Consider the following 13290-nt stretch of genomic DNA (forward strand, 5'->3'; position numbering starts at 1 on the left):
CGATTTGCCCAGTAGGCAAGCTTTCAAACCAGACACGCGCCGCGCCCGTGAGGCAGCGAGCAAACATGTGACACCATGTTGGCATCGTCCAGCTTTCTAGGTTTCCAGTGTTGTAAAAACCTTGTAAGAAATCGTCTGGATCTGTTGTGCCGTCATATTTACCCAAACCACTTGGCATCTTGGTCTTGTGCTGGATGGGGGCCTTCGCGATGCGCTCGGTGAATTTTGAATGTTTCACCAAGATGGCTGGCCTGTACGGTGTGGTTACATCCACTTGCCCTCTCACTGGTGGGCTGTATGGTGTGTGCAGATCCAGATCTGCTCTGGCTCCAGGCGCCATGTTTACGTGCGCGCGGAGCTGTGAGCCTCCTGCATGAGTATCTCGCGTCTTCCTGACGCTGTGCACTTCTTCATCACTAAACTCAGCGTGTTCAGTGTGAACAGAGTGACCCTCTTCCGGCGCGCGCGCCCTTTTTGTTCCCTGAATGGCTTGCTTGTCAAACGCTAGCCTTTGTGTTAAGTCGGCTAACTTTTTCTGTTTGACCATTTCATTGTACTTGTCCATTAAACGTCGTTGCTCGTTTATGAGCCATTCCTTAGGGTCATTGGTTTCATCTTCTGGACCCATTGGTCCTTTTTGTTTCTCGCCGGCAAGATTTTGTAACGTGAGATCGTCTGGAGGAGTTTCAGTCTGGCCGTGAGGAGTTGTGATGAAGGGACGGTTATTGGTGGTGCGCGTAGAATCACGCGGCCCCCTCAGAAACTGCTGTCCCTCATTAACATCCTCACGTTCAATATCCTCCAGAACTTGATCGACGTTACGAGTACCAGAAACCATGGTGATAATTTGTTTTTTTAGAGATCTGATGAGATCTTGTTGCCGTTGTAACAGTGGATGGCGCCAATGAAGAAACGTGGATCGACTCACTGGTAGACGATCTACTTTCCTCGGGTGTGATTATGCTACTTCACCGATGGTTCTCTGGGATCTGGGTTCTTCCACCTACAAAATGAACAGCACCGTAAACTTACCCCTCAGAAAGGGACAGGGGGGTCCTCTTTGGGGTAACCCTCCGGTGTGAGAATAAGTGTTTGTAGGAGAAGATAATAATATGAGAGTAAGGAAAGTGGAATGTATTGCTTAATAGCTGAATACTCTGTAATTGGATGTGACTGTCTGTTATTTGATGATCTTTCCTTGTGGAGTTGATGTGGTATTTATAGTGCTAGGGTTTCCAATGATTGGGCTCAGACCTAATCAGGGCCTTGCTGGCCTCCTCCAATTGCTTTGCGCCACGTGTCCTTGGGGACACCTGGTGCTTTTTCATTGGTTATAATCACGTGGTAGCACATGGTTTATGCTGAGTTGTCCACCTTTCATTGGCAGCTGTCAACATCAGCATATTCCTATTCCTTAAAAAGATACCCTCTGGAAGGTTGTCTGACGTGCACAATCAAGGTTGCCCTAATCCTGATTTGGATAAGGACGAGGTTGATTATGTGCATGTGTGATATGCGCCAATCCTGAGGATGCGCGAGGTCTTCTCTTTATTCTCATGCGCAGATGTTTCATGCGCAGATGTGGTATGCACGAGCATGTGATATACGCCACGCGCTGATGCGCCACGCGCTGATGTGATATGCATGAGCATATGTGATGCGTGAGCATATGTGATGCGTGAGCATATGTGATGCGTGAGCATATGTGATGCCTGAGCATCTGTGGTGCCTGGGCATATGATGCCTGAGCATGTGCGATATGCGTGAGCATATGTGATATGCGCCATGCGCATAGGTTTTGGCTTTGTGCCTTCATAATGTCTTGATTTCAAGCCTCTTGTCTATATCTTGTGGGTTGACCCGCCTCGCTCGTTGTTGAGGCGGGTGCATACCTCTTCAATACGGGTTAAGTAGTCCTATCCAATTAACATTAAACATAATACTAAAATAAAAATTAAATAGAAAATTAGCCTAAAACAATGACCGGGTAATTTTTTTTATATCAACCAGGTCCAGACTATAGCCTCTTTTCCCACATCAAGCCGAAAACAACAATGATGTACATTTGTTATGATAGTGATATTGTGTTTTATTTATTTGGCCGAATGGCCGACCCGAACCGACCCATCCGGGCCAAGAAACTTTGACACCGAAAAAAGATTGAGCACTTAAAGATTTCGAATCCATAAGAGAAAACTCATGTCTCCGTCTGAATCAGCTTGCCTTGTTTACATCTCTACTTACAAGTTAAGATGACCCGACAAGGCTTTGTAATGAAGACGTTAAAGCTTTAATGCTAGAATGAACGTGCATTAAGTATTCCGATGGATTTAATTTAGACCGATGAAACCAGATGCAAACAATTGTATTTCGGCTCAAAAATACTATTTATCTTAACATATTTATTTAATATATCTTGTTATAAAATCCTTTTGATTTATGTGAAGTGAAGTGATTCATTTTTTATTATTATATTTCTTAAAATGTTTTACGATAACTAAATAAATGCAAATATAAAATTTATTTTATTTCTATATATAAACTTAATAGAAACATAAATTACTAGCCGAGAAAACATAATATGAACTTTGATCAAAATTTATATCCGACTTTTCAAAAATAAGTAGGTAGCAAAACCAAAAAAATAACAACACTGATTTGGTCGGCATTGGTTAGATATGTAACAACAATAAACCTAAAAAAGTAAATGCTCAGAATCGTATCCCCACCCTCTTTTATAACTTATGATAAAAAAACATTCTTAAAACGAAGTGTAGGCTGCTAGTAAAAATCACGCGGTGGGTTGCAAGCTGACGCGAATTCGACCAGTGTCGGGTTAAGACACCGGAACTAAACCAAAATATAAATTCAACGCCCAAATATAACAAATTTACATATTTAAAAACACAAAAACCGGTGATTTACGACGGCTAACTAACATGATTTCGGTTAACGGTAAAAAAAAGAAACTCGTGCAAAGTGGGGAACAAAAGAATTAAAAAAAAGCCACACGTTACAACGATGAACCAATACGAATTTGGTCGGTATTAATGGTACCGACACTAAACATAAATGTAAATTAGTAAAGTTTTATAAAAAGTTTAAAAGAAAAAAAAGCAAAATTTCAAGTCACATACTCATAGTTAGAAGTGGGCAAAAGAACCAGCTAACCTATCCAACCCGAAAATCAAACTGAAACCGAACGGGTTAAAAACCGATTATGTAGAAACAGGTTTGAAACCGATTGCGTAGGATTGGAATCGGTTTGTAATTTTCTCCACCGAACCTGGTTAACCGAACCGAAAACGGTCAAAACCTGAACCGGAATCGATGATAACCTGGTCAAGACCCTGGTTTCAACCCGAACCGAAACCGATAATAAACCGGTGCTGACTTTTGTAGACCAAACCGAACCGGTTTTGCCCACCTCTACTCACACTCTCACAGCGAGTAAAACATCCGAACACAAGACAGTTTCAGACTTTCAGTTTCAGTTTCAGCAAACAAATGGGTGGGCGGAAAGTGGTGGTTTCAGCTTTGCAGTTCGCTTGCTCCGACGATATTGCAACTAACGTCACCACCGCCGAAAGGTATACTATACATACAACCTCTCTTCTTTCACTTTGCTCAATTCACTATTTTAAAATTAGGGTTTGACGATTGCTAGCTTATACACTCATCGACTAAGCCTGATTACGTGCTTTATTTGTGTGCCAATTGTTGATAAGTGTTATGTTGAACTGAATTAAGCTGTACAAGTTTGAAAGTGTTTTAATGATTTGATTAGTTTCGTCGAATTAGGGTTTGGAGTTGTGATTGAAGTCGATAGGATCTGAAACTAAGATGAATACTGTGATAGGGGTGTGCACGATTCGGTTTTGGGCTAAGACCGAACCAAAAACCGAAATTCGTTTTTTTTTATTTTGGGCTAAAACTGAACCAAAAACCGAAACTCTAGCTTTTAAAATTATGAAGTGTTTGGTTTCGTTTTTTTTTTGGGTTTTGGGCTAAAACTGATGAAAACCTTTCAGTTACGGTTTTGGGTGGAAAAAAAAATTTGGCCAAACATAATGAATTTGTCTCTAACTTATTTTGTTAATTAATAACTAACTAATCATTATAAATTGGAGCTAAAATATTTGAGATACATATTTACTAAATTTTTTTAAATTACTTGAAAAAAAAATGAAAATCTATAAATTTGGTTCGGTTCATTTCAGTTTTTTCAGTTTTTCTTGCATTCAAAAACTTAAAGTGAACCCTAAGTTCGGTTTTCGGTTTCATGTGCACCCCTAATGATCTCTGAAACATGTTTTGCATTGCAGGCTGGTTAGATCTGCTCATGAGAAGGGTGCTAACATCATTCTTATTCAGGTTTGAAGTTTTAATCAAGGAAACTGAATTCACTATCGCTAAATTAAACATTTGTATGACCTGTAGCGCGCATGGTTTTATTTCACAGGAACTGTTTGAGGGCTATTACTTTTGTCAAGCACAACGCGAGGACTTCATTCAGCGAGCAAAGCCGTATAAAAATCATCCCACAATTTTGAGGTTAATATATGAACATATCATGTGAATATGTGATGAATAATTAAAGTTGTACGCCGTTTGTTTTATTAACTTAATTAAGCTTAAGTACATGCTTTTCAGGATGCAGAAACTTGCGAAGGAATTGGGAGTTGTTATACCTGTGAGTTTCTTTGAGGAAGCAAATAATGCACATTACAACTCAGTAGCCATAATTGATGCTGATGGGACCGATCTTGGAATATATAGAAAATCTCATATCCCAGATGGACCAGGTATGTTTTATTTTTTAAAGTAAATCACCTAGAATCATATATATATTGTTTCTTTTGTTTAATTAAATTAACAACTTATTTTCGGTTTTAACAGGATACGAAGAAAAGTTCTACTTTAATCCAGGTGACACTGGCTTCAAGGTGAGTTCTATACACTCATGTAATATTAAATGTTCACTTTGACCTTTGAAGGTCAAGCTCAGTCTTTTCGAGGTTGAAAACTAATATTAAATTGCATGCTATTAATATTACATCTATTATATGTAAATGTTTTCATTTTTTATATCAAATATTATAATAGTTCATTTAATATTGAAGAAAATTAATCTATATGACAATAATTGAAAGTTGGCATATAATATGAAGTGATGGAGCGCATATTATAATACTAAAATATAAGCCCTAGTTTTTTAATATGATGTACTAACCAAGTATGTCTTGGTGTTTATGTACAGGTGTTCCAAACTAAGTTTGCCAAGATCGGAGTCGGTACGATTTTCAATTTTCAGATACCAACTTTTGACTAATTTTTGGTTGGATCCATTCTAGAAAAACCTTTCAAATTTACAGTTTTGCCCCTTTTTTGTTTTTCCTTGTGATGTAAGGGCAAAGTTGTAAAATTGAAGGGTATTTGCTGTATGCACTTGTTTTCTGTTGCTTCAATTGATTGTTTATAAAAAGTTACAGTTTGTAAAAATATGATGTTATCTTTTGTCAGCAATATGCTGGGATCAGTGGTTTCCGGAAGCAGCCCGAGCCATGGTTCTTCAAGGTGCAGAGATACTGTTTTATCCTACTGCCATAGGTTCTGAACCTCAAGATGAAGGTCTTGATTCACGGGACCATTGGAAGCGTGTGATTCAAGGCCATGCTGGAGCTAATTTGGTTAGTCAAATTTGAATGTTAGCCAGTTCTATGTCTAAATGTTGAATTGATTTATAAATTCTTGTATTTAAATTACTATTTATGTTTTTCAAGGTGCCTCTTGTAGCATCAAATCGCATTGGTAAAGAGGTCATTGAGACAGAACATGGCAAAAGTGCAATTACATTTTATGGCAACTCTTTTATAGCAGGTATTCATTTCTGAAGTTGCTTAAAACCTTTAACTGTAATTAGTTATTATTCGATTTGGCAAATTCGGCTGGTTGTAGGCCTGCAAACGAATTGAATGCTCAGTTGATCGTCCGTAATCCATTCGGCGGGAAGTTTGATTATGTTTGTTCATATAATAAATGAACAAACATGAGCACTCTTTTTTGTTCGTTTAATTAAACGAACGAACATGAACATATGTCTCGTTTGTTCATTCATGTTTGTGAACGTTCGTTTATGTTGGTTCCTTTATGTCCGTTTACAGTTCATTTGTTTATGTTCATTTAATCATTCATTCAAATATTATTTATTACTCATATTAATTTGAAGTCAATTTAGTTTTCGTATTTTAAAACTATCTGGTTATATTTGTTTAATTTTGAAATGTTTGATGGCATTTTAGACTTTTATTTGGATATTTACGTTTAATATTAACCCGTGTTGGTTTCTGTTCGTTCATTTATGTTCATTTGTTTGCTCCTATGTTCGTGAACCGTTCGTTTAAATATTAACGAACGGACATAAACGCATGAACACATTCATTTTCTTAACGCACGGACGCAAACAAGAAAATCTGTTCGTTTAAGTGTTTGTGTTGACTGTTTGTTCGGTTAAAGCTAAATGAACAAACACGAATAAGCCCCGTTCGTGTTTGTTTAGTTCGTTTACCAGGCTAGCTGGTTAACAGGTCGGGTCTGGTCAGATTGACCCGGATCACTCTTTGCTTGCTTTTTTAAATTTATGATTAGTGTCCAATCTGATTACAAAAGTTGTATTCTTTTAATACTCATCTAATTTTTTTCCGTTTAAGCTGTACTAAATATTAGTTGTTAATTAAGCTTTAATAGTTGTTAGCTAAATATTAGTTGTTTAAACATACATTTAGAGTAACTTTGATGTTCTTTACATTAGAACACACCTTTAATGATTAAAACGATGTATATTTGAAGTTTGATGAGGTTGGCCGATATTTCTCCGCGAGAGGTCGGTTTAATTCGGACTCTGAAAGATAATTCGTGTTCTGTTGAGCAGTCAATTGAGAAGTCTCGAAGAAGTGTTGTAGTGGCGAACCGAGAAGGTCAGGTTTGGTCGGCTGTCACAACTCATTGATGGTGGAAGGAAATTAGTTCACCAAGAACTATTGTTGCGGGAGATTGATGCTGCCAGCATGATAACTTCTACTTAGTTACCGTTCTTTTGATAAAAGTTATCATGTTAACATCAGTCAACCGCTACAATAGTTCTAGGTGACCTAGTTTTCTTTTCCATCTCTGCGAGTTGCGACTGGCGAACGTACCTTAGTTTCTTGGTCTATCGCCACAACCATTTGTTGATTGCTCATTATTGCTATCTAACTTCTCGGTTGACTGCTCGTCAGAGTTACTAACTGACTTTCTGAGTTCGAATTAGACCAACTGCTTGCAGGTAAATACCGTCCGCGCTGATTAATTTCCATTATATGTCATCTTAATCAATGTGGTGTGCTTTAATGTGAAGTAGGCCAAATATACTCTAAAGGTATGTGTGCGACTTATATTATTATTAAATAAAAAGCTTAATTAGCAAGTGATATTTTGTTCAACATAAACTTGAAGAACCAGAGTAAGTTATGCTGTCATGCTGATCACTATAATAAACCCAAGTACCTAACACCTTTTGATATCTCCTTTTTTTAATACTCATGCATCTTGACTTAATCGTTTGGGTTCGCATGTGAAAAGCTGTGAAATGTGCAAATTTGATTAATCTTGGTGTGCAAGGGCTCAAGTCCAATTTGGGTTAAAGTATTCCAAAGGCTGTTTGGTCTTTTTAATTATGGGGTAGTTTTGGTTATTAGTTTATTTTGGGTTTGTTTATTTCTGGAGTTTACTTTAGGATTGCGACAATGGTCTATATTTAGTTTCTTATTTGAATTGTTTTAGCGTTTCTTGTCTTTCAAGTTTGAGTCTTATTTAAAGGGTCGACGTTTAGGTTTTATTTAACTTTGAATTTCCGTTTTTTTTATATTAAAAACAGGACCTACTGGAGAAATTGTTGAAGTTGCTAATGATAAAGACGAAGCGGTTCTTGTAGCACAATTTGATCTGGATCAGATTAAATCCAAGAGACATAGCTGGGGAATATTCCGAGATCGACGCCCAGATCTATACAAGGTGCTTTTGACCTTAGATGGAAGCGTCCGCTCTTGATTACAAGTTGAGTTCATCTATTTTAAACATTTCAATAACATGACATCATGTTCGGTTTAACCTTACTTGGAAATCATGAACATGAACTCAATTTGTAATAACATTTAAAATATTTAAGCTTTTCAAATGATGATTAATTTATCATCTATAAAATATTAAAATCCCTTATGATAAAACAGCTTGTGTCTTGATATGGGTATCTGGTGTGTGGGTCTCAGCATCACGGGCGAATGCTTTAAATTGATACACATGCTCATCTACTTCTGCCTACCAACAACTACTTTCTGGTGATACATCTATGCATCATCATTTCTTGTGATCTAATAAAGATAAGTGGTAAAGTGGATCCCCTTTTAAATTTTTTTTATAGATTTTTTAGGTAATTGCATATTTGACTTTCATTTGACTGCGTTGACTTGCTAACGTGTTCTTGAAATCCATCTTTAACATATGCATATCAAAGATATTTAGAGAAAAATATAAAGATCCTAAGTTGGTCCCCAACTTTTTATTGTTTGCATATGATAACATGTGACATAAAAGCTTGAAACATGTTGCTTTCAAGATCATCTCATATGTTGATATGGTTCATTATCACCATAGAAAACCTAGGGTACTGCTGCTTTCATTACTCTTTGTTTGGATAGACTAGTTTATTGTTGTAGCTTGTGTACTTTTATTTGTGCTTAGTATTTGGCTAAATCTGCTACTTTCACTGGCATTAATGAAACTAAGTTGATAAAATTGATACTTGGTGGATTGTAACATACTTTTTTGTGGTTTTAATTATGTAGGTTATCTATGTTATCCGGTAAAAAAAGTCTTTTTATCTTTTATATTGAGTTACAGAAAACTTTGGTTTAAAAATAGCAAGCTCTTGATGGTGATGCACAATGACCCCATGAGGCGGAGCTGAGGCGGTTTATGCTCTCATCTCTTAGATTTAAGCTGCTTTCGTTCGGTTTGGATAAGCCATTGAGATTTGAACACCTCGGAGTGTCTTACGCCTTCTAACAATGAATACTGAAAATTCCCCAAGTTATGATACATTATTAATACCATATACAATTAAGTGATTTAACTATATACAAAAATACAATTAAGGATAATCAACTATGTACAAGAATACAATAAGGATAATTACACAGAAATTCTAATCAAATCTATCTCTTAAGATAAAGATGATTACAATAATTTCTAACTAATGTATTTTATAAAACTGATAAGCTTCTATTATATCTAAAATCATGGAAAAAATGCCCTAGAAATTTTGATTGAAAATGAACATAACATGTATGTTTATGTTTTTATATGTAAATAATTACATATACAAACTTTATTACTCGCAAGAGAAATATCTTGAACTTTCACAAGCTGGCAATGGTGATTCTTTCCTAATCACATTTTCCTCCATGTTATCATCATCTTCCTAATCATCAAGCTAACGAATATCGTCATCTATATCATTACCGATATCAGATTTTGCTTTGTTTCCCTGCTTAGGCTCCATGTCATCATCAAACTGAATAAATTGCAGCTTCAACCGCCCGTCTTCTCTATACGCGTGCAAGATATCTTGTGTCGGGCTCTTTTCCTCCTTCAGAACGAGCCTCCCATCATACCGATAAGATTTAAAACAAACCTGCCTCCCAATAGAAGAAATTGGTGGCGGGATATCCTTCCCGCTAACCCTAGACCTTCTAGGCTCACCCGTGATCTTGGTTTTCACATGGCTTATCACATTTTCGTGTCTTTCTTCCCATTGATCATTCACATCCTCCACGTCGTCAAAGCTCTCAAACCCGAGAGCTTCAGATAAGCTTTCGGGACTATGATCCGGGGATAAAATGAAACTGGATTTCTCGTTAAGATTGAATCGGGAAAACACATCAGTGGGTGAATCATCGAGCGGATTCATGTGTTTGCATGAAGGGAGGGGTGGTGGGGGGTCTAAACAGGCAGCCATATTTTCTCTTCTTATATGAGAAAACCTAATGCAAAGCAATAAAAGGCGAGAGGAAAGAAAGAGTGTGTATTGTTGAGAGACCAATTCATAAAGTCCAAAGTTCATAACGGAAGGGTGATGCTATTAAATAGGGAGTTTGTGATGGCTTTTACCTTTTAGAAAATAGTGGTCATAGATTTATGGGGGTAGATATTTTTTCCAACTTTGTGTTTATTAAAACATAAATTGGTGTCATTTCTTTTATTAAAAAAGTTAAGTTTGTATTTCCATAAATAAAAAGGATTTGTTATCAACTATGAACAAGATGTAAAATGTAGTGAAATTATTTGTAACAAACCATGTAAAAGATGCTACTAACCTTGATGCCTAATTGACTTATTTATTTATTTTAATTTTAATTTTGTTTTTCTTAATTCTTTATAATTTTGAGTACATCATTACATTTTTTTTACCTGCTATCATACCGATTATTTATACTTCTAAATCTATACCGATTATTTATACTTCTAAATCTATATGTTTTATTCACGATGAGACTTAAACTCTTAACCTCAATTGAAAAGACGCTATGATTAAAATTATTTATTCTTTCTCAAAATAAAATTATGGCATACCAATATGCCATGATTATAAGACACACTACTAGTATAATAGCATCTTCAACATAATGATGTGTAAGAGATCAACGGGACATGGAAGAGAAAGGAAAGGTAGAGGACGCGGTGTGGAGAAAGAGATGGTGAAATTTGTGGGGATGGCTGTTGTTGGGTGGGGAACGGTGTTTTGAAACCCGAACCGAACAATCCGATCGAGAACCGCTAGGAAATCAAGTTCGATTCACATCATATAACTCGTTTTCTAACGACATGGCCGGGTTTGGTGGTTTACGGTCCAATCGGAACTAATGAACCGCCAGTTTAAGCGGTTTTTTTTTTATTAACTCAAAAATGTTGCAACAGTCGAGAATTGAACCCTGGTGAATGGCCAGATGATAGCCTACTTAATTTCTCACAAGTCAACCAACCAAGCTCTATTTTATTTTTCTTTAGATGTAATATACATCCTATATATGGAAAAAGACATTGTAAATGTACATAAAAGTTGGTATATATATATATATATATTTACTATTTATATTTATGATGTCATTTGGGTCAACGTTTGGCGTCCGGTTGGCGTCCAGTCCGGGACTGAAAACATTGGCGGAATTGCCAGGGAGGACAGGTGTCAGCCTAGAAGCTTCTGGATTGGTCCGAGTAGACAAGTTGCTTGTCATCTTATGCGATGCATTTCTCATCTAAGAGTTTATTTCCTTAATTGATTGTCTTTACAACATTTTGATTTCTCATATTGTACAAACAATTATTCATCTTTAATCTATGACAACAAATCTGAGCTCCACATATGTTGTGAAGACTTGACACAGAATATGGAAATAAACTTGAGAATGTACAACTAAAGCAAATGCATCGCACTAGATGACAAGCGACCACAAAACTTTTCTAACAGGACCAATTCAGAAGCTTCACGACTAACACCTCTCTTTCCTGACATTCCGCGCCTGACAACACCCACTCTCACAAATTTCATCATCCCTTTCTCCGCGCTACGTCCTCCACTCTTCCTCTCTTCCACGTACCATGAATCTCTTCCACATACTACGCTGAAGATGCTCTTATACTGATAGCGCGTTTCTTATTTAAAAAAAAAAGTCAAAAATAACCATGGCTAAATTAATATCACTTCTATTTTGAGAAAATAAATCATTTTAATCGCAACTTTTATTCTAACAAAACTTTAATAAAAAAACATAAATTACCTATATGTCCTCACCGATGAGCAATATAACAATATTATCAACACCACCAAAAGTAGCAACACCACCACATATTCTCAGTCACCAAAACAGAGAAACCAGAACCGCCACGAGGGTCAAAATGGTCAACTGGAGCTGGACCTCAGCCCTCATCGGAGCCGCCACAGCCGCCACCACAGCGGCTCTAATCTCAGCCAAGCCGAAAGACCCAACCTTCCACTTAGTCTCAATCAACATCACTTCCTTCAAACTCAGCCTTCCATTCATTGACGCCGAGGTAGTCCTCACCGTCCACGTCACCAACCCCAACTCCGTACCCATCCACTACTCCTCCACCGAGATGTCAATCTTCTACGCCGGCTCGTTGCTCGGCTCGGCTCGGGTGTCGGCTGGGAGCCAGCCGCCGAAGTCGTGCCAGCTGCTTCACCTGCCGGCTCGGCTCAACAGCGTGGAGCTGGCGCATCATGCGGTGAGGTTCGTTGCTGACGTCTGCAGGAGGGAGATGGTGCTGGATGCCACGGTGGATAATGAAGGGGTGGTGTGGTGGGGCCATAGGTTTAAGGTGCACGTGGAGAGTCACGTGACGGTTGATCCTGTGTTTCTTGATGTTATTGATCAGGAGAATAAGTCGGATTTGGAAGTCTTTGTTACTTGATTATGATGAATGATGATAATGTTGTTTGTTGTTGTATGTTTCTGTTTTAGGTTTTTAATTTTTGACTATGAAATAACCATTCTTAACGCACCATCCATGTCATCAATAAGGTCAGAACGGGCGCACATACCGACATTGGTTACACGTTCAATGTGCGTTATGAGACTAGAAATTGTGGTCTTGACTTTTGACATGTCATGGCATTAAGGGGTGAAGTGCAAATGCGACTGAAGCTAGAAATGTTTGGACAACCCATTCAATTCTCAGTTAAAAAAAAAAATCCATTTCAAGTTTTGACTTTGAAACAACCACCCATTCTAATCAATCCTTAAAACTTGCTTGTTTTAGTTCAATCCATTCTAACCTGCTCTTTGGGTTTTCCCATGCCCAGAATGACCCCGAAGGTCATAATAAGGACCCAAATGTAGGCGTCCGGGTTATATTTGGTGGGTCTAATCGACGTAAGGTGGTCTATTTGGAGGCCAGGAAACTAAAAAAAGAAAAGCATGAGTTATTTGTGAAAATACAAAAACATCAGTTGGTATACTAATAAGATTTTATGTTATTCACTTCATTTAACTTGCAATACTCTCTTGCTTCTTTGGATTGCTAAGGAGAATCTCTTTACTCATACACACTACAATGGCGCACAATGTAATCCTGGTAAGTCACATAGTCGCATCTTGTAGCATCACAAGACGATAAACCCCTTTACCACTATGGCTCGCTATTACGTGACGTTCTAGCTAGCCTACAATACAGGAG

General features: G+C 37.4%; 3 protein-coding genes across 3 annotated transcripts; 2 read left to right on the forward strand and 1 right to left on the reverse strand.

Moving 5' to 3' along the window:
• The first annotated feature begins 3507 nt into the window (after positions 1 to 3507).
• LOC143559090 (N-carbamoylputrescine amidase) lies at positions 3508 to 8236 on the forward strand. Its single transcript, XM_077047780.1, has 9 exons — positions 3508 to 3590; positions 4326 to 4374; positions 4463 to 4554; positions 4654 to 4805; positions 4900 to 4946; positions 5261 to 5294; positions 5524 to 5690; positions 5784 to 5880; positions 7916 to 8236. The coding sequence occupies exons 1-9, from the start codon at positions 3508 to 3510 to the stop codon at positions 8086 to 8088; spliced, it is 894 nt and encodes a 297-aa protein (XP_076903895.1). The 3' UTR covers positions 8089 to 8236.
• A 1293-nt stretch (positions 8237 to 9529) lies between these two features.
• Positions 9530 to 10054, reverse strand: LOC143559099 (uncharacterized). The gene has a single exon (XM_077047784.1). The coding sequence runs from the start codon at positions 10052 to 10054 to the stop codon at positions 9530 to 9532; it is 525 nt and encodes a 174-aa protein (XP_076903899.1).
• A 1823-nt stretch (positions 10055 to 11877) lies between these two features.
• Positions 11878 to 12525, forward strand: LOC143559100 (uncharacterized). Its single transcript, XM_077047785.1, has one exon. It carries the CDS (start codon positions 11878 to 11880, stop codon positions 12523 to 12525), a length of 648 nt encoding a protein of 215 aa, XP_076903900.1.
• The last annotated feature ends 765 nt before the right edge of the window (positions 12526 to 13290 follow it).

This window comes from Bidens hawaiensis, unplaced genomic scaffold (assembly GCF_021521415.1).
Source record: "Bidens hawaiensis isolate Kalapana, Puna unplaced genomic scaffold, B.hawaiensis_p1.1 tig00019696_1, whole genome shotgun sequence".
NCBI classification, from domain to species: Eukaryota; Viridiplantae; Streptophyta; class Magnoliopsida; order Asterales; family Asteraceae; genus Bidens; species Bidens hawaiensis.

Coding starts and splice junctions, on each gene's coding strand:
- LOC143559099 (XM_077047784.1), bottom strand. CDS start 10,054: ATGGCTGCCTGTTTAGACCCCCCACCACCCCTCCCTTCATGCAAACAC.
- LOC143559090 (XM_077047780.1), top strand. CDS start 3,508: ATGGGTGGGCGGAAAGTGGTGGTTTCAGCTTTGCAGTTCGCTTGCTCC. Junction 4,375..4,462: donor CTAACATCATTCTTATTCAG/GTTTGAAGTTTT, acceptor TTTATTTCACAG/GAACTGTTTGAGGGCTATTA. Junction 5,295..5,523: donor GTTTGCCAAGATCGGAGTCG/GTACGATTTTCA, acceptor ATCTTTTGTCAG/CAATATGCTGGGATCAGTGG.
- LOC143559100 (XM_077047785.1), top strand. CDS start 11,878: ATGTCCTCACCGATGAGCAATATAACAATATTATCAACACCACCAAAA.